The 21074-nt window shown below is 45.8% G+C and overlaps 1 protein-coding gene across 9 annotated transcripts in view; it reads left to right on the plus strand.

Moving 5' to 3' along the window:
• LOC147117789 (solute carrier family 12 member 7-like) overlaps nt 1–21074 on the plus strand; it is a 257428-nt gene that overhangs the window by 48199 nt on the left and 188155 nt on the right. The window contains exon 1 of one of the 9 annotated variants that reach the window (XM_085989069.1): nt 18386–18511. The exons of 7 other annotated variants lie outside the window; for them this stretch is intronic. In XM_085989069.1, coding sequence (XP_085845195.1) covers nt 18424–18511 — 88 coding nt within the window. In that variant the 5' untranslated portion in view covers nt 18386–18423. Of the gene's footprint in view, nt 1–18385; nt 18512–21074 lie in introns of those variants that run through there. One more of the 9 variants, XM_085989065.1, reaches the window with a different exon arrangement.

Consider the following 21074-nt stretch of genomic DNA (forward strand, 5'->3'; position numbering starts at 1 on the left):
GTTTTTTGCTTTCTGCTGAAGGGTTTGCTCTTGAAACATTAATTTCTCATTCAGATGCTGTGTATTTTTCAACATTTTGTATTTTAATTCAAGATATCAAGCAGTCACACTTGTTTCCAGCTATAGTTGAATGAGGGTGGCTGTACAAACAGCATTTGCTTGCCTCTGTGAAGTGAGAGTTTTTTCCCCCTCGCCTGATTTTTGAGGAATGACTGGATCCACCGGATACAAGAGGACCTGGAGTTGGTGCCAGACAACAAGATGTACCTGTGCAAAAGCAAAATATTGCAGATGCTGGAAATCTGAAATCAAAACAGAAAATGCTGGAATTACTCAGCAGGTCAGGCAGCATCTGTGGAGCGAGAAACCGAGTTAACTTTCTTGATCTTCAGTAGTGGAGTCATGGTCCGGGGGAGGTAGGAGGAGGTGTCCGATTTGGCATTCAGCCTCTGCGAGGTAGAGGTCGGTTCGCTAAACAGCACCACCCTTGTCAACAGGTTTAATGACTTGTTTGATCAAACCCAATCCTAAACTTAAGAAGGGAAAGCGATGAAGATGAACAAGGTAAAAGAGACAAATGGAAACCCCATCAGCGAGAAGAGCAACTTCTTCAAGGTGGGCATTCCTGGAAGAGAAGTGACCGTGAATTAAACACTAATACAAAAGCAAAATACTGTGGCTGCTGGAAATCTGAAATAAAAACAGATGTACCCGTGCGCTGTGAATAACAGAAAAGCAAGGTAGGATCAAAGGGAGCTGGGGGGTGGGTGTCGGGGGGGCTGGTGGGGCAGACATGGTTAGTCTCAATAGGATAGCCGAAACCTTTTCAGTTAGTTTCAGACTGGATGGTGTGCTTCACTTTCAGAATGGATGTATTTGAACGTAAATGCTGGATGAGAACAACTGTTGGTGGGGCGTCACTGTGGTTCCCCCCAAGTGTAGTACACGTTCCATGGTGGGAGCTGTGTAGCTCCACACTCTCTTTCTCCCCCCCCCCCCCCCCCAACCCCCCTCAAACATTTCACATCCAGTTCTCCTGTGAAGCCAGTTACATTTTTCCATTGTGAATCAGTTCACGACACAAAAATTGTCAACAAACCTTTAGTGTCTGTTTGCTGACTTCTGTGAAATTAGGACACATTCCTTGCTCAATCTTTCTTTTTTGGATATTAGTGACCGTGGCAAACATTTTATTTGAAAATATGAAAGTTGAACAATGCCCTGATTTATCATTCAATCTTGAAGGAATATCGCAACTTGTATTTTGTGAGAGGACCTTCCAGAAGGTTCACTAGGTTGATCCCTGGGATGAAGGGGTTGATGTATGATGAAAGGTTGGGCCTATACTCATTGGAGTTTAGAAGAATGAATGGTGATCTTATTGAAACATAAGATTCTGAGGGGGATTGACAGGGTAGATGCTGAGAGGATGTTTTCCCCTAGTGGGGGTTGTAAAGTCTGTGGGTTGTTTAGTTAATTAATACACAGACTCCAAGAGTAACTTAAAACAGGACTTTACTATTCGAAGGTCAGGGCGAATCTGCCCAATAAATCCTGACACAGCACTTATATACCGGTGTGGTCACCGTCAGTATTACAGTATACAGAAGCCAACAAAGTAGTGCAACACCTAAAGTAGTTCTCTTAAAGGTGGACGGTTACATAGAATAGTTCTCTTAAAGGTAGACGGGTACATACACTACAATCCTCCCTTTTTAGCTTACAACATACTGATTCCCCATTAAACATACATTATAACATATATACAACTTTATGCCAGACAGTTCACAGATTCAGTCTCTCTGGAGGTTTCCGGACTCTCCGGATAACGCCTCGGTGGTGTCGTAACTCCCGGCGGGGTAGCAGGTGCTTCTGGCAAGGTCGATTCGGCTTGAAGGACAGTGTCAGGTTCATCTGATTCCAGTATTACCAGATCGGAGGTAGGTGTTCTGGGTATCTCTGTCTCAACATTAACCGTGTAAGGTGGTGGAGTAGGTTGGCCATTTGTGGCTGACCCTATGATCTGGTCAACATGGCGCCTTATTATACTGTCCCCAATGTCCACCGTATACATCAACGGCCCTAGCCTTTTTCCAATAGTTCCAGGCTGCCATTTCTCGGTATGGTAGTCCCGGGCCAAAACTTGTTGACCTATCTGAAAAGATCTAGTTGGCCTTTCATTCATGCCCTGGAATTGCCGGTTCTCTACGTCCCTTCTGACGTTTGGCTTAAGCAAATCCAGCCGGCATCTTAGTCGTCTATTAAAAAACATCATGGCGGGAGTTTGATTTGTGACCGCATGTGTTGCATTCCTGTACGCCAACAAGAAGCTATCCACCTTATGTTGTAAGTTAATGGCTTCATTACCCATGGCCTTTATGGCCTTCTTGAAGGTCTGGACAAACCTTTCAGCCAATCCATTGGAGGCGGGATGGTATGGGGCTGACGTGTAGTGCTTAACCCCATTGCACTTTAAGAATTTCTTGAATTCTTCGGACGCAAATTGCGGTCCATTATCAGAACAGATCTGTTCCGGCAGCCCATTCCTAGCAAACATGGTCCTTAACACTGTGATGGTTTTTTCCGTGGTGGTGGTGGACATCTTTATTACCTCCGGCCACTTGGAGTGTGCATCCACCGCTATTAGAAACATTGAGTCCATAAATGGACCAGCAAAGTCGATGTGTACCCTTTGCCAAGGAGATGAGGGCCACTCCCATGGATGCAGAGGAGCCTGTGGTGGCGCGTTTTGGACCTTCTGGCATCCTAGACAGCTCTTAGTGATTTCTTCGATGTCCCCATCAATGCCTGGCCACCACACGAACGCTCTTGCTAGGTTCTTCATTTTCACTCCACCCAGATGTCCCTCGTGCAGCTCCTTTAACACCTTCTGTTGAAGTTTAGGTGGAATCACCACTCTAGATCCACACATCAGGGTTCCTCGACACACTGACAGCTGTTCTTTTCTCTGCGAAAATGCTGGCAGCGTTGGTTCGCCCTGTGCTGGCCATCCCTCCACCGTTAAATCATAGACTCGTGAGAGAGTCGGGTCATTTCTTGTTTCGTTTTCGATCATCGAATTTGTTACTGGTAGACATTCCACTATGGATGAGTGGAACAGCTCTCCCGGGTCCACTGTAGTCGCTTCTTCTACTATCGGCAATGGCAAGCGCGATAACCCATCAGCATTTCCATGCTGTTTGGACCTTTTGTATTCGATGTCATATTGGTGTGCCCCAAGTAACACGGACCACCTCTGTAACCTTTGCGCTGTCATGGTGGAAACGGCCTTGTTAGGGTTGAATATGGACACCAACGGCTGGTGGTCTGTCAGTAATGTGAACTTCTTGCCCTGCAGGTAATGATTGAATTTCTTTACGCCCCACACAAGGCTGAGGGCCTCCCTATCTATTTGAGCATAATTTCGCTCCGCGGAGGTCAATGATCGGGACGCGAATGCCACTGGCCTTTCCGAGCCATTTGGTAACTTGTGTGAAAGTACTGCTCCAATTCCACAGGGGGAAGCATCACAAGCTAGATGAAGAGGTAACGTTGGGTTGAAATGAGCCAACACTTCTTCAGAGGTAATCAACGCCTTGCTTCTGCGAAAGGCCTTTTTACATTCCTCACTCCACTTCCATGGTACTTCTTTCCGCAACAGAGCATTCAGCGGATGCAGCACCGTGGATGGATTCGGCAGAAACTTGTGATAATAATTAATCAACCCCAAGAATGATCTTAACTGTGATATGTTTTCCGGAGCGGGGGCCTTCACGACAGCTTCTATCTTGTCAGGTGACTTGTGCAGCCCCTCTCGGTCAATGACATGACCGCAGTACGAGATCCGTTTTTGGAAGAACTCACATTTCTTGCGATTAACTCGAAGGCCATATTCCTTCAACCTAGTGAGCACCAGTTTCAAATTTGTGAGGTGTTCTTCCTCGTCCTCTCCCGTAATCAGGATATCGTCTAAGTAACACTGCGTGCTTGGAATTCCTTGTAATACCTGCTCCATGGCCCTCTGCCAAATTGCTGGAGCCGAAGCTACCCCAAAAACCAGTCTATTATAACGATACAAGCCTCTGTGTGTGTTGATGGTGAGGTACTGACGCGACTCTTCCTCGACTTCCATTTGTAAGTATGCCTGTGCCAGGTCTATCTTGGTGAAGTGTTTCCCTCCAGCCAACGAAGCAAAGATATCTTCAATCCGCAGAAGCGGGTATTGTACCGTGTGAAGCACCGGATTCACTGTGATCTTGAAGTCTCCGCAGATGCGGACCTTCCCCGGTCCCCCTGGCTTGTTACTTGGTGAAGACTTCATGACGGGAACAATGGGCGTGGCCCACTCACTCCAGTCCACTTTTGACAGTACCCCTGATCGTTCAAGTTCTTTCCAGTTCTGCCTCCACAGCAGGTCGTATCGCGTAAGGTACCGATCTGGCTTTGAAAAATTTTGGGCTTGCATGTTCTGCAATCTTAACCTTTGCTTTAATTCCTCGCAGTGTTCCCAGTCCTTGCTGGAATACCTCTTTAGCTTCGTCCAATATTCTGGACAACCGTTCAGGTTTGACATCTTCCTTTCCGGAATCTACCGTCATGGTGTTTAGTGAATGCCAGTCTATCTTTATTTTCCTGATCCACTCCCGTCCCAGAAGTGGTGGACCTCCCTCAGGCAACACATACAGGTCCATCCTTTGGTGCTCTTTGTCCTTGTATCTCACCTTGACTTCCATCTTTCCGATGGGGTATACTTTGTGCCCCGTGTATGTCTTCAATACTAGTTCCGTATCCCGTAGGGGAATATGCTTGAATAACTTTTTATAATCATGCTTATTCATGACCGTCAACGCCAATCCGGTGTCCACTTCCATTTTCACTTGGACTTTTGCAATCTGTAGTGTGATCCAGATAGCTTGTCGGTCAGCTTCATTACTCACATTGTGAATTCTCAGACTATCCAGTCCCTTGCAGTTGGAGTGTGAGTCCGAATTCTGTTCTTCCGGACTCTTCCTAGTCACCTCATGTACCTTTCTGTACCTCTTTTGTGGTGACTCATTATTGTTGGTCTTCTTCCCTGACCGGCATACCTTAGCTATGTGACCGAGCTTGCCACATTTCCTACATTCCTGGTTTTTAAACCAGCATTGGTTCTGGTCGTGTGTTGTCTTCCCACAACGATAGCATTTCGTTGTACCCGAAGTAATTTGCTGCACCCTGAGTGCCGCTGCCTTTAGCTGCATTTCCGCCGTTCCTTTCGCTGCGGCTTCGTTCGATGCAGCAATAAGGACAGCCTTCTCAAGTGTAAGATCGTTCTCTTCGAGCAGTCGTTTTTGTGTTTCTTCCTTCGACATTCCGCACACGAATTTGTCTCGTAACGCCTCTGTCAGATTCCCTCCAAACTGGCAGTGTTTCGCTAGTCTACACAGTTCGACCAAGTATTCTGCGTTGCTTTCGTCTTTCCTTTGCGTTCTCGCATAGAATTTGAATCGTTCCGCCAACATCAACGGTGTGGGGTTCAAGTGATCCTTCAGAACAGTCACAATATCATCGAAAGTCTGATCCGCCGGTTTAGCTGGTGCTAGTAGATGCTTCAAGAGCTCGTATGTCTTCGCGCCCATCGAGTTTAGCAAGGTTATAGCTTTGTCATCTTCTATTTTATTGGCCTCACAATAGATCTCAATGCGTTCCACATACGTGGCCCAGTCTTCTACCTCGGAATTAAAATCGTTGATGTTACCACGCTTAGGCATCTTCCTCTCTTCCTGATAACACCACGAATTATTTCTTTAAATTTTCTTTTTTTTTCCAAGATGGCGGTTCCCCCGAAAATGGCAGTTTCCCGCGCTTATCTTCTCTCCCCGCCCACTTCAATGGCAGTTCCCCGCTTCTGTCGTCTTCTCCGCCTAATGGCGGCTTCCCGCGTTTCTTCCCCTGGCGGGAGGGGTACACTTTCCCCACGGGCGACGGCCACTGGCTTTCAGGTTCACAGCCTGCGCGTTGGCTTCAGTGCTTTCCCTTTTCTCGGCAGGGCAACTGGCGCTGGGTACACCTCGTTGACGGCGAACAGTTTCAGCCGCTGGGCTGGCTCTCGCTCAGTTCCCCTTGCTCGGGCTCTGTCTCTCTCCCGCTCGCTCGGCTCTACCGGCGCTGGGTACACCCCGTTGACGGAGAACAGTTTCAGCCGCTGGACTGGCTCTCGATCAGTCTCCCTTGGTCGGCTCTGCCTCTCCCGCTCGCTCGGCTCCCAATCGCGCCTCCCAGCCCCCTCGCAGTCCGGTGCTTCCCTCCCCGGCTGCAGCTGAGTTTATCTCTTCCCGCGCCTACGTTCCCGGTTGCAGCGCTTCGTGGCTTCGGTCGCTGCCCGGCCTTTTTCGCCGGTCGCGGTCTAGCTGTCTCACGACGCCGTTGCGTCCCCCAGCCTGTCTGTACCGCGGCCTCCTTGCTCCACGCTGCCCCAGTCTCAGCGCCTCTGGACCCGACTTCTGTCCGGCTCCTTTCCCCCTCGACCGTGGTCGAGTGCACCGCCCTTATCCTCCGGTTATTCTTTTTACTTTCCCTTACTCACAGTCACCGTGGCCGCCTTGCTTCTCGTGCTGATCGGCTCACTCCTCACCGTGGCAGAAGGGACAGTCAGTGCCTGTTGCTGATGGAAGTCTTTGTCTCTGAATTCTTCCTCCTTTCCAGCTCTGCAGACTCGAGTTTTCTCCCAGCAGAATGACGAGGGCGGTTGCCTCTTCTTGACGCTCGTTAACTGCTTCGGAAGTATTGTTGCCGCAGGGTACGGTCGGACTCGTCGCCACTGTAAAGTCTGTGGGTTGTTTAGTTAATTAATACACAGACTCCAAGAGTAACTTAAAACAGGACTTTACTATTCGAAGGTCAGGGCGAATCTGCCCAATAAATCCTGACACAGCACTTATATACCGGTGTGGTCACCGTCGGTATTACAGTATACAGAAGCCAACAAAGTAGTGCAACACCTAAAGTAGTTCTCTTAAAGGTGGACGGTTACATACAATAGTTCTCTTAAAGGTAGACGGGTACATACACTACAGGGGTATCTAGAACTAGGGGGCATAGTTTCAGAATAAGGGCCCATTTAAGACGGAGATGAGGAGGAATTTCTTCTCTGTGGGTCGTGAATCTTTGGAATTCTCTACCCCAGAGAGCTGTGGAGGCGGAGTCACTGAATATATTCAAGGCGGAGATTGACACATTTGAACTACAAGGGGTACGGGGAGAGAGCGGGAAAGTGGTGTTGAGGCCAAGATTGGATCAGCCATGATCTTATTGAATGGCGGAGCGGGGCCGATTGGCCGACTCCTGCTCCTGTTTCTTATGTAGAAGCATACTGTCGGGGGAATTGTATGTAAGACTGTTTACTGTAGCTTTAGTGTTTGCACAACTTTTTACTTGTACCAAATGCATCATTAAGGTCAGATGAAGCTAAATTAAAGGAAGACTTCAAACTGCTTGCTCACAATTAAATAAACAGAACTGCCAAATTAAAAGAACCTGTATGCAGTTTTGAAAACTTATTGTGAAGGCAGCACTCTGTGCTGCGTCTGCACAGCTTGCATCTAAAAGTGTACACTGTCATTAAATGGGTCTTGTAAATTATCTCCCTCAAAATACCAGTTGGATAGCATACCTTGAAATCACCTGCCTTTCCTTCAGTTGGTAGCAGAATGGTTGAAAGTTGTTTGCCATGTCATCTGGCAGCCCTTTTAAGGAATCTCATCAAAGCGGGTCAATATTTACTATTTATCTACAAGTTGCATGCAATGTACCTTTTTGTGATGAAACTGGTGATTAAACACATGGGCAGGGCCAGAGAGGGAATTGCCAGACTCCTGCGTCACTGAATGCCTTTTATATAAATTTGGAAATCTGTGAACTGTGAGCAGAGGTGCAGTGCCAATCGCGCACGTTTTTCTATCATTTAATAGCTATTGAACTTGTCTATATATTAAAAAAAAAAAAAAAGTTTGAGTTCACCGAATCTAAAGGGCTGATTTTAACATTCCCCCCCCCCCCCCCAATGGACGAGAATGGGGCGTGTGTTTGGGGGGGGGGGGGCGGGGTTAAAACAGACTTGTTACCCCGAAAAAGCTGTTGCGGCTAGGTCAAGTGAAAATTTCAAAGCTGAGATTGCTAAGATTTTTTTTGAGGCAAGGCTATTGAGGGCTACGGAACCAAGGCGGGTAGATGGAGTTAAGTTGCAAATCAGCTGTAGTCTAATTGAATGGTGGAACAGGCTCTAGGGGCTGAATGGCCTTCTGTTCCTATGTTGCCACACTAGCATATTGCCAACAAAGACAGGGAACAGTAGTGGGAAATATTTTTAAAGGTTCAGAAACATGTTCCAGGGGTTTCTCTGGATGTTGAGTAATGAACTCCCCATTCCACAAAAGCCGGGAACTACACCAGGTGTAGGGTTCCCAACCCTCCTGGAATGACCGGTACACACTCAATAGGGCATAGGTCTCCAGGACGCTACCTCTAGCAGCCTGGGAGTCATTGGATTTTTTTTATGGAGCTAACTTGCGTGGTGATAAACATCCTGCCACAATGTGCCCCTGTCCGGGATATGTCACGTTCACAGAGAGCTGTGACCACGTGGATCGCTGTTGTGAGGGGGCTGGGAATTGTGGCTGTTGACATTTGGCGTCTCTGAAATGAGAGGAGGGGCTATGAAATTGGGTGGTGGGGGGTGGTGCCTTAGCATTCGAGGGTCTCTGAAATGGGGGTATCAGCATTGGGATTGTTCTCCTTGGAGCAGAGAAGGCCAAGAGGAGATTTGATGGAGGTGTTTACTCTATCTAAATTCTTCATGATTTTAAATAGAGAAACTGTTTCCAATGGCTGAAGGGTTGATAATGAGAAGGCACAGATTTAAGGTGACTGGCAGAAGAACCAGAGGTGACATGAGGAAGAACTTTTTACGCAACGAGTGGTTAGGATTTGGAAGGCACTGCCTGATTGGGTGGTGGATACAGATTCAATAGTAGTCTTCAAAAGGGAATTGGGTGAATACTTGAAGGACAAAAATTGCAAGGATATCTGGAAAGAGCAGGGGAGTGGGACTGACTGGATTGCTCTTCGAGAGAGCCGGTGCAGACTTGATGGGCTGAATGGCCTCCTCCTTGCTGTACTATTCTGATTCTATTATTGGATATCACTAGTGTTCTGTTTTGTTATTGTCTCCTTAATTGTTGTTACATAATGAGTAAGGTTTGCTGTTTGTTAATTGAATTTTGATGGCGTCTTTTGAAGAAAGATGTGTATTTATATAGCGCCTTTTACGACCTCGATGTCCCAAAGCACTTTACAGCCAATGAAGTACTTTTGAACTGTTGTAATGTAGGAAACGCGGTAGCCAACTGCGCACAGCATACTCCTGTGATATGATCAGATAATCTGTTTTTTTTTGGTTATGTTGATTTGAGGGATAAATATTGGCCAGGACACTGGGGATAACATCCCTGCTCCTTTTCGAAATAATGCCATGAGATCTTTTACGTCTAACTGAGAGAGCAGACGGGGCTTCGGTTTAACGTCTCATCTGAAAGACAGCACCTTGCAGTGCTCCCTCAGCACTGCACTGGCGTGTCGGCCTAGATTTTTGTGCTCAAGTCTCTGGAGTGGGACTTGAACCCACAACCATCTGACTCGGAGGCGAGGGTGCTACCAACTGGGCCACGACTGAAAACTAAAGACAGAAGAGGTGTTTTGAAATGGAGTCTGGTAATGGACAGCGAAAAGCTCAGTAGGGGGCAGTTTATGCCATTGGACTTCCTAAAGTGTGTTTTTTTCTTTTGATTTGTTTTGCACGCATTGTTAACTTCATCCTCCGCACAGACGGGTACGGGTAACCAGTTTCTGGCATTCAGTGCTGCTCTGTAACTGGCACAGAGGATGGGGCTGGCTTGCCGAGATGATTATTTTTTATCTCCTTGGGGAATTGCACAATTTTTTGTTCCCAGAATTGACCTTTGCAAGAGTTGGGAATTGGCGCAAATTGCTGCATGGCATGTCTGGATATCATCTTTCCTTTTGATAAATGTGGCATTCAGTACATAATCGGACAGCAGCTTAAAGGAGAATAATTCAACACAATCGCCTAGATATGAACAAGTCTTTTCTTTCTAATCGTGTCCTGGCCTATGAAGAAATACTTTTTACAGCTTTGTAAATAAAAAATCTGATTATTTTAATTGAATATCTTCCCTCTGAGTCAGAAGGGTGTGGGACTTGAGCACAAAGTCTAGGCTGATCCTCCCGGTGCAGTACTGAGGGAGTGCTGCACTGTTGAACGTGTCGTCCATCAGATGAGACGTTAAACCCCGTCTGCCCCCTCAGGTGGACGTAAAAGATACCATGGCACTATTCGAAGAGCAGGAGAGTTCTCCCAGGTGTTCTGGCCAATATTTATCCCTTTAACCAATATTACTAAAAACAGATTGATCATTATCACATTGCTGTTTGTGGGACCTGGCTGTGTGCAAATTGGCTGCCGTGTTTCCTACATTACAATAGTGATTACATTGGCTGTTAAGCATTTTGGGGCGTCCTGAGGTTGTGAAAGGCACTATATAAATTCAAGGATTTTTTTCTTTCTCTGACGGGAGTTGGCACTCCTGATGTCTGTTTTATTCTCAACTTCCCAAACTGTATTTTGCTCAATAAGATTAAGGGGTACTCTCCTCTTCCAGTTTTCAGTTGCAGTGAAGGGTCTAGATCTGAAACATTGCCCCATCTTTTCTCTTCTCTTTACAAATACTGATAGACCTGCTGTTTATTTCCAACATTTTCTGTTTATATTTTAGATTTCAAGCACTTGTAATTTTTTGATGTGCAAGTTTTTTCCCCTAGTATAGAGTCTTTGACAAAAGTGTGATTTGATCTTTTAATAGTAGTCCAAGCCAACAGAATGTTGAACTACACAGTCACAACAGTCGAATATATGAAGTCAAGTGTGAACTGTACAGTACGCTGGTTATGGTGACACAAGACAGAATTTGAAGCACTAGAGACAGTGCTGAGAAGAGCCACGAGGCTGATCCCTAGTGTCAAAGGTCTGAGTTTTGAGGAAAGATTGAAGAAACTTGAGCTGTTCAGCCTGGAGACTGGTGTCCGAGAGGTGCTCTTATAGCATACAAGTTAGTAAGTGGTACGGAAAAGGTAAATCCGGAATATTATAAATTGAAAGTGGGATAACGGGACATGGGTCAAAACTAGAAAAAGGTAAATTTAGGACTAATGTTGGGATATTCTCCACACAAAAAGTGACCAGTGCATGGCATGGACTCCCAGATTGAGCAGTAGAGTTAAAACCCTGGAATTTTCTAAACAATCGGATACTACAATGGGGGAACTATAGAATCTCTGGATGAATGGAGTTAGATGGGCTGAATTGCCTTCCTCATCTGTACCCATCCTGTGATCTGTCAGGTTTGAAGGATTTCTTGATAAATGTTTTAAAAATGAAAACTGAGCTTTGCCAACCACTTAACAAGTTTTGAGTAGCTGAGCCATTCTGATAGGAAAGCCTCTGGTCCGTTCCCCAGTCTGTCGCTGATCTTGGTTGGTCTCAAGGCAGTAGTAGGGGCACTACAATGGCCTCGCTGTCCCTGGATGAGGGAAGAAAATCGGCCGATGATTACAGTCCTGATCAATATCCTCCTGGGAGTGTGCGCATGTGAACATCGAGCGAGAACGGGATCAGGCTCTGCCGTGCTGTCCCCCATGACCGAACAATCTGCCGGCACTCCGTGTTTGGGCTTGGGAGGAGAGCAGAGGAAATTGATGAGGAGAAATAAAGTTTTGCAGTTACTGTGGGATTCTTCAGTTTTAAACCACAGGGTAGATTTTCAACTTGTTGGCTCAGCGTATAATTGGCGTAAGATCAGCCGCCAGCTATAGAAACTGCACGATGGGATTGGGGGCAAGGCATTGACTTGGATAGAGAACTGGTTGGCGGACAGAAAGCAATGAGTTGGAATAAACGGGTCGTTTTCCGAGTGGCAGGCAGTGACTACTGGGGTACCGCAAGGATCGGTCCTAGGACCCCAGCTGTTCACAATATATATTAATGATCTGGACGAGGGAATTGGATGTAATATCTCCAAATTTGCAGACGACACAAAGCTGGGTGGGAGGGTATGCTGTGAGGAGGATGTCGTGAAACTCCAGTACGATTTGGACAGGTTAGGTGATTGGGCAGCAACATGGCAAATGCACTATAATGTGGATAAATGTGAGGTTATCCACTTCGGTGACAAAAACAGGAAGGCAGATTATTATTTGAATGGCAATAGATTGGGAGAAGGGGAAGTGCAAAGAGACCTAGGTGTTCTTGTGCACCAGTCGCTGAAGGTAAGCATGTAGGTGCAGCAGGCGGTTAAGAAGGCAAATGGTATGCTGGCCTTCGTAGCAAGAGGGTTCGAGTACAGGAACAAGGATGTCTTGCTACAGTTGTACAGGGCCTTGGTGAGACCGCACCTTGAGTATTGTGTGCAGTTTTGGTCACCTTACCTGAGGAAGGACGTTCTTGCCATGGAGGGAGTGCAGCGAAGATTCACCAGGCTGATACCTGGGATGGCAGGAATGACTTATGAGGAGAGATTGTGTTGATTGGGCTGATACTCACTGGAGTTTAGAAGATTGAGAGGGGATCTCATCGAAACCTATAAAATTCTGTCAGGTCTGGACAGACTAGATGCAGGAAGGATGTTTCGGATGGCTGGGGAGTCCAGAACCAGGGGTCATAGTCTAAGGATAAGGGGTAAGCCATTTAGGACTGAAATGAGGAGGAATTTCTTCACCCAGAGAGTGGTGAACCTGTGGAATTCTCTGCCACAGAGGGCGGTGGAGGCCAGTTCATTAAATATATTCAAGAAAGAGTTGGATATATTTCTTAAGGCTAAAGGGATCAAGGGATATGGGGAGAAGGCAGGGACAGGGTACTGAATTTGGATGATCAGCCATGATCTCATTGAATGGCGGAGCAGGCTCGAAGGGCCGAATGGCCTACTCCTGCTCCTATCTTCTATGTTTCTTTCCCATTGACTTTGATCCACAATGCCAACTTTATGCTCAGGCAGCAAATTGAAAATTTACCCGTGCATGTCTTGTGATTGCATTGTATGTAACAACACTCAAGAAACTCCACGCCATCCAGGACAAAGCAGCCTGCTTGATCAGCAGCCCATTCACCACCTTAAAAATTCACTCCCTTCACCACTGGCGTACCGTGGCTGCAGTGTGTACCATCTACAAGATGCACTGCAGCAACCCACCAAGGCTTCTTCGGCAGCACCTCCCAAACCCGCGAACTCTACCACCTAGAAGGACAAGGGCAGCAAGCGCGTGGGCAAACCATCACCTCCAGGTCATACACCATCCCGATTTATATATCGCTGTTCCTTAATCGTTGCTGGGTCAAAATCCTGGCACTCCCAACGAAACAGCACTGTTCACCTATACCCTCAAACCCCTCTGGCTGTGATTTCTTGCTCTTCCTCCCAAGGCGAGACAGAGGGGGGTGTAAAAGGGGAGGGGGTGTTGCAATATTAATTAAGGAGTCAATTACTGCTGTAAGGAGGGATGATATATTAGCGGGTTCCTCTAATGAGGCCATGTGGGTAGAACTTAAAAACAAAAAGGGGGCAAGCACTTTGCTGGGAGTGTACTAAAGGCCCCCAAACAGTCAGCGGGAGATAGAGGAACAGATATGTAGGCAAATCTCAGAAAAGTGCGAAAATAATAGGGTAATAATAGTGGGGGATTTCAACTTCCCCAATATTAATTGGGATAGTTAGAGGGTGCAGAATTCTTAGTGTACCCAGGAGAGCTTTTTGAGCCAACATGTAGAAAGTCCTACAAGAGAGGGGGCGGTACTGGACCTAATTCTGGGGAATGTAGCCGGGCAAGTGGTGGAAGTGTCAGTAGGAGAGCATTTTGGCGACAGTGACCATAATTCGGTGAGATTTAAGGTGGTCATGGAAAAAGACAAAGACGGCCCGGAAATAAGGGTTCTAAATTGGGGGAAGGCCGATTTTAATATGATAAGGCAGGATCTGACCAAAGTGGACTGGGAGCAGCTACTTATAGGAAAATCCACATCAAAACAGTGGGAGACTTTCAGAAGGGAAATAGAGAGAGTACAACGCCAACATGTTCCTGTAAAGGTCAAGGGTGGGACCAACAAGCAAAGGGAACCTTGGATGACAAGGGATATACAAAAATGCATTAGAAATAAAAGGGGGGCTTTTGGCAGTTACAAAAGACTAAAGACGGAAGAAGCCCTGGAGGAGTATAAAAAGTGCAGGGGCATACTTAAAAAAGAAATTAGGAGGGCGAGGAGGGGCCATGAAATAACACTGGCGAGCAAAATAAAGGAAAATCCTAAGATGTTTTATAAGTATATTAAGGGCAAGAGGATAACCAGGGAAAGGGTAGGGCCCATTAGGGACCAAAGTGGCAATCTGTGTGTAGAGCCAGATGATGTAGGCGGGGTTTTAAATGAATTTTTTGCATCTGTGTTCACTATGGAGAAAGACGATGCGGACATAGAAATTGGGCAAGGGGACTGTGACATACTTGAACATATTAGCATCGAGAGGGAGGAGGTGCTAGCGGTTTTAGCAGGCCAAAAAGTGGATAAATCCCCAGGCCCGGACGAGATGTATCCCAGGCTGCTGTGGGAGGCAAAGGAGGAGATTGCAGGGGCTCTGACACAAATTTTCAGAACCTCTCTGGCCACAGGGGATGTACCAGAAGACTGGAGAACAGCTAATGTAGTACCATTATTCAAGAAGGGTAGCAGGGATAAACCAGGGAATTACAGGCCAGTGAGCCTAACATCTGTGGTAGGGAAATTATTGGAAAAAATTCTGAGGGACAAAATTAGTCTCCACTTGGAGAGGCAAGGATTAATCGGGGATAGTCAGCATGGCTTTGTCAAGGGTAAATCATGTCTGACATCTGATTGAATTTTTCGAGGGGGTGACTAGGGGGGTGGATGAGGGAAATGCTGTGGATGTGGTTTACATGGACTTCAGTAAAGCTTTTGACAAAGTCCCGCATAGGAGACTGGTCAAGAAGGTAAGAGCCCATGGGATCCAGGGTGCCTTGGCGCGTTGGATCCTAAACTGGCTGAGTGGCAGGAGGCAGAGGGTGATGGTCGAAGGTTGCTTTTGTGACTGGAAGCCTGTGTCCAGTGGGGTACCTCGGGGATCGGTGCTGGGTCCCTTGTTTGTGATCTACATAAATGATTTGGATGAGAATGTAAAAGGTATGATCAGTAAGTTCGCAGATGACACGAAAATTGGTGAGGTGGTAAATTGCGAGGAGGAAAGCCTCAGGCTACAGGACGATATAAACGGGTTGGTCAGATGGGCGGAAAAGTGGCAAATGGAATTTAACCCTGAAAAGTGCGAGGTGATGCATTTTGGACGGACAAATAAGGCAAGGGAATACACAATGAGTGGTAGGACCCTAGGAAGTACAGAGGGTCAGAGGGACCTTGGTGTACATGTACATAGATCCCTGAAGGCAGCGGAACAGGTAGATAAGGTGGTTAAAAAGGCATATGGGATACTTGCCTTCATTAGCCGAGGCATAGAATATAAGAGCAGGGAGGTTATGATGGAGCTGTACAAAACGCTGGTGAGGCCACAGCTGGAGTACTGTGTGCAGTTCTGGTCGCCTCACTATAGGAAGGATGTGATTGCTTTGGAGAGGGTGCAGAGAAGATTCACCAGGATGTTACCTGGGATGGAGTGCCTCAGCTATGAAGAAAGACTAAACAGGCTGGGGTTGTTTTCCTTGGAGTAAAGAAGGCTGAGGGGGGACCTGATTGAGGTGTACAAAATGATGAGGGGCATAGATAGGGTAGACAAAGAGGAACTTTTCCCCTTTAGTAGGGGGGTCAATAACAAGGGGGCATAGATTCAGGGTAAGGGGCAGGAGATTTAGAGGGGATTTGAGGAGGAACTTTTTCACCCAGAGGGTGGTTGGAATGTGGAACTCAATGCCTAAAAGGGTGGTAGAGGCAGGAACCCTCATACCATTCAAGAAGCATTTGGATGAGCACTTGAAATGCCATTGCATACAAGGCTATGGACCAAATGCTGGAAAATGGGATTAGACTGGACAGGGATGGATGGGCGGCGCAGACACGATGGGCCGAAGGGCCTCTTTCTGTGCTGTAAAACTCTGACTCTCCAACAGAGAGAGACTTGATGGTACATTAATGCTGTCTGACTAATTCCATAAACTATATTTTGCTCTACTTGACCTTTGAGCTCCTGCTATATCCCTCTGGTGCAATGCTTTAACATCAGTTTCAATTGTGTGAAGTAATCTGATGTGCAAATAAAGAAATCCTGTGTACATTTGCATTTTCAGCGAAATCACCAATAACGGGTTAATTGGTCACTTATCTCATTGCTGTTTATAGAACCTGGTTATGTGCAAATTGGCAGCTGTGTTTATCTGTGTAAGTGGCTGCACTTCAAAAGTAATTCTTTTGACTTTGAGTTTGAAGATGTAAAAGGAGCGATAATTAATAAATGCAAATTCTTGCCTTTCACTTTTTCCTTTCTCTCCCCTCATCTTCTTTCCCTCTCCCTATCTTTCTCTTCTCCCACTCCCTCCTAGGGTTGCCAACTCTGCTTGGATGTATTCCGGGAAGTTGCATGACCTGATCTACCACCTCCAACACCCCCACCACCCAGCTCCTGCCATTGGTCACCTGACACATCCATCCTCTTGGCGTACTGCCTTCCCGCACCAATTGTAAAGTAAACAATCCCTTCATTACCCGATTGCATGATTCTTGATATTTTCCCCCATGACCCTATGATTTTTGCTCCTGGGTTGCTTGCAGCAATAATCCAGGAGATTATTCCTTAATTCCTGGAGACTCCTGGGAGGGTTGAAAATTCTACCCCTATCTTTCTCCTCTTCATCTTTCTCTTCCCTTCGACTTTCTCCCCTCCTGCGCCCCCCCCCCCCCCATCTGTTTTTCTTTTTTCTTTCCCTACCCTCAGTCTGTTTTTCTGTGAGGGTAGAAAAAATATAACTGCATTAGTGTGTTGCATCTATTTAGATCCAGGATCTATTTGAAGAGTGCCGGGGGTAAAACTTTGGTGCCCACAGTGCCAATTAACAAAATTGCTACACCTTAACATACCTGTGGTGTATCCGTTGGCTCTGACACTCCAGTAGATTTGCATTCCCAAATTGTGCATTTACCTAGTGCGCTAGGGGCATTGCCCGAAATTTCCTAAAGGAACAGCCCATTGGTGATTTTGTAGATTTGGTTGGTCTGCTGAACATTCCTTCCAAATACAGGAAACTTTGTGTTATCCGGAGGCTAACTGTCCGGAATGCTCGAGCCACCGGCAAAAATCAGGTGCCGTTTTCGTTAGGTTTTTTTTTCTCGTTGCTTTTTTCCTCAACAGTCAAGGTCTGCTGAAGCTGTTGCTAAGCTACAGAGACGCTTGGACTGTTTAGAAGCTGTTAAGCAACAGGGTTTGTTGACAGATGCGGAGCTCAGAAGCTTCCGTATCTTTCAACATTAGCGCTGGAGTGTCCGGCAGTTTTGAGGGAACGGCAACAGCTCGGTCCCGTCGGTGCCGGATAGCACAAAGTTTCCTGTAAAAAGAAAGACTTGCATTTATATAGTGCCTTTCACGACCACCGGACGTCTCAAAATGCTTTACAGCCAATGAAGTACTTTTTGGAGTGTAGTCACTGTTGTAATGTGGGAAACATGGCAGACAATTTGCGCACAGCAAGCTCCCACAAACAGCAATGTGATAATGACCAGATAATCTGTTTTGTTATGTTGATTGAGGGATAAATATTGGCCAGGACACTGCTGTTAGCTTAAGCCTCTCACATTGAATTCTGTCATTTAATGACCTGTATGATTTTTTTTCCTCTTCTCCTTAAATTCCTCTTTCTTAAGATGATTCTCTCAATAAAGTAGGAACAAAAACAGAATTGGACCATTTTAGTGTTTATAAATTTATATCCACATGGATAGAAAATGCTCAACTTATCAACTGCTTTTTAAAACAAAATAAAATGCCTTTTTCAAATGGTGTGCTTTGCAAAATATCCCTCTTTTTTTTGGGTCCCTGTGTTATCCATTTGGTGGGTTGGGGCACTGTGATCCAACACTTGCTTCAGGTGTGGCCCCCAATTGTAGATCTAGAAACTTTGTTTGCTAGACAGCAAAACCAGGACACCTGAAGTAATGACATGAATCAGTATAGTGTTTAACCAAGGATGGGTGGAGTGTGGTAGTTGCCATATAAGGAAACAGGTCACATGGTCACAGATCTAAGCAATAGAACTAAAACAGCAGGTTAGTTGAGCTGAGTCGCAGCTGCACACACATGGTCTAAAATGCCGACCAACTTCACGATTCTACCAGTGGACGATGAAGGAGACCCGAAGGAGGGGACAGGTCTTGGTGTGGAGAACGACCCTTCTGGTGAGTGTGAGCAAGTTACAAACAAAACTCTGTGGCGAGAGCTAAATGTTCATTAAACAATGGAAAAGCAGGTTGCAACAGGCAGGTAGGTGGATCCTCCCACTCAGCTAACTTGAGCAGCAGGAATTTTATCTCTTCCCAGAGAACTAGCCAGGAGTGGTTGGCTTTGCTAAAGTTCTTTTTAAGGGTAGTAGTGCTGATTTTTGAAAATTCATGTGTGAACAGTATAAACTGCAGTCACAATCTTTTGAAGCGAGTTTGCCAGGAACTCCAAACAGAGCTGCACACTTACTGTTGAGTATCTGCAGTATTTTGCCCTCGTTTTACTGTTCAGTATCTTTGGTTTTTCTGGTAACCGTGAGCTGATGGTTGCAGTAATAAAGTCAGCAATTAGTACACAATACTGGGGTCTGCTTATTGTTACCATGCTTGTTGATGTCTCCATTCTCTGCTTGTAAGCCCTTATTTATTCCTTTATAATCAAAAATGTAATTATCTTATCAAATTATCTTTAAAGTGTTGGGGACAGATTCCACAGTTTGAAGCAATAGTGTTTGATTTGATTAGAAACAAATGAATTAGTTCCCACAGAAATCATAGAACTAAGCAGCAGGTTAATGTTTGAAGTGACAAAGCTACAAATTATGACCATGGTGTGTTATATACAGTATTTTGTTTTCTCCAAGTTCTGTTTTTGAGATCTGTGTTTAAAAAGTAGACCCTTGTCTCATGTCCTTTGGTAGCTGAGAGTATCAGTTACAAATGTAATTCATATGAAATGGGCATTGATGCATTGAACAAAGACTTAATTAGTACAATAGCAAAATACTGCAGATGCTGGAAATCCGAAATAACAGAAAATGCTGGAAAAACTCAGCAGGCCAGGCAACATCTGTGGAGAGAAAATAGAGTCAACGTTTCGGGTCAAACCCTTTGTTAAGACTGAAGGCCAGGCTGGGAGAGAACAAAAGAGAAGTGAAGAGACATTAAGAGGTATTCAAAATGAGACAAGATGGTGATAGGACAAGTGGAGACAAAAGACGGCTCTAGATTAGGTGCGAAATGCGCTGGCAGAATGGGAGACAGCTGCCATGTGGTAGAGAAAAAAAGGGGGGGGGGAAAAGGCCAAAACAAAGGCGTGGATAAAAAATAAGCAAAAATGTAATGGGGGCCGAGGTTATGATCTGAAATTGTTGAACTCGATATTGAGTCCGGAAGGCTGTAAAGTGCCTAATCGGAAGATGAGGTGCTGTTCCTCGAGCTTACGCTGAGCTTCCGTGGAACAATGCAAGAGCCTGAGTATAGTGAGGTCTGAGTGGGAATGGGCCGGTGAATTAAAATGACAGGCGACCGGAAGCTCGGGGTCATCCTTACGGACTGAACGGAGGTGTTCCGCAAAGATTTAATTAGCATGTACTTTTGCTAAGAGCTCGATCTTTATCTTGAGGGGGTGGAATTCAAAAGCAATGAAGTTGATGCTTCAGTTGTACAGAGCCTTGGTCACACCCCATCTGGAATACTGGCCCGGAATTTGCGGTCAGTGGTGAAGCAAAGGTGTTTGTGGCTGGCCCCGAAGTAAGCTTCGCACAAAGATCCATGTCGTACTTCGGGTTTTCTGACATTTACTTCAAATCAGTGGAATATAGTGGGGATCACCTCGTGTGAGCTGCCGTGACGTTAACAAGCTGTCTCGGCAGCCAATCAAACCACAGAATTCTCACAGCCAGCCAGCAAGGAAGTGAGTAAGCTTTTTTATTTTTTATTTTAAGTGTTGGAGAGCAAAACTAAGATTGGGGTTCTCACATGGGGTAAAGACAAACCTGAAATAAAGATGAACAAACTTTTTTTAAAAATTTAAAGTTTCTTAAATTTTAATTTTTATTAAATGGATACATTTGACACTACACAAAATTAAAATTAATTTTTTAGGGCCATAACCTTTGTTTAGCAGTCAATATGCTGTTAAAACCCCAGTTACAACTAATCCAAAAGGGTCAACTTTTTAGTGGGGAATTTAACACCGTAATTACTGCAGAAGAGCCAAAGTTATCGTCTTTGTCCCTGATTTGAGAGATTACACTGATTGCAGGCTCGAGTGGGGGTGGGGCGGGAGGGGCACAGCACAGCCCAGCCTATGGAGGAGCAGTGAATGACAGACCGCAACTTCAGGATATGCCAAAACCCGAAGTTGCAAAGGCGGGATGACGGCGAACACTGCCAGTTCGCCGTCACCTGGGCCGCAAATTTCAGTGTTTCGTACTGGGTACCGCTTCTCAGGAAGGATATATTGGCCTTGGAGGGTGTACTGCGCAGATTCACCAGAATTATACTGGGGCTTAAAGGGTTAAATTATAACACATAACCAGAAAATGCTGAAAATACTCAGCAGGTCAGAGAGCATCTGTGGAGAGAGAGAAACAGAATTAATGTTTCAGGCCAGTGACCTTTCGTCAGAACTAGTAAATGTTATAAATGTAACAGGTGTTCAGCAAGTGTCGAAGCAGGGAAATGGAGGGGGAGGGGAGGAAGAACAAAAGGGAAAGTCTGTGATGGGTTGGAAAGT

The sequence above is a fragment of the Somniosus microcephalus genome, chromosome 5 (genome assembly GCF_052327205.1).
Source record: "Somniosus microcephalus isolate GS21.2 chromosome 5, FLI_Smic_1.0, whole genome shotgun sequence".
Taxonomy (NCBI): Eukaryota; Metazoa; Chordata; class Chondrichthyes; order Squaliformes; family Somniosidae; genus Somniosus; species Somniosus microcephalus.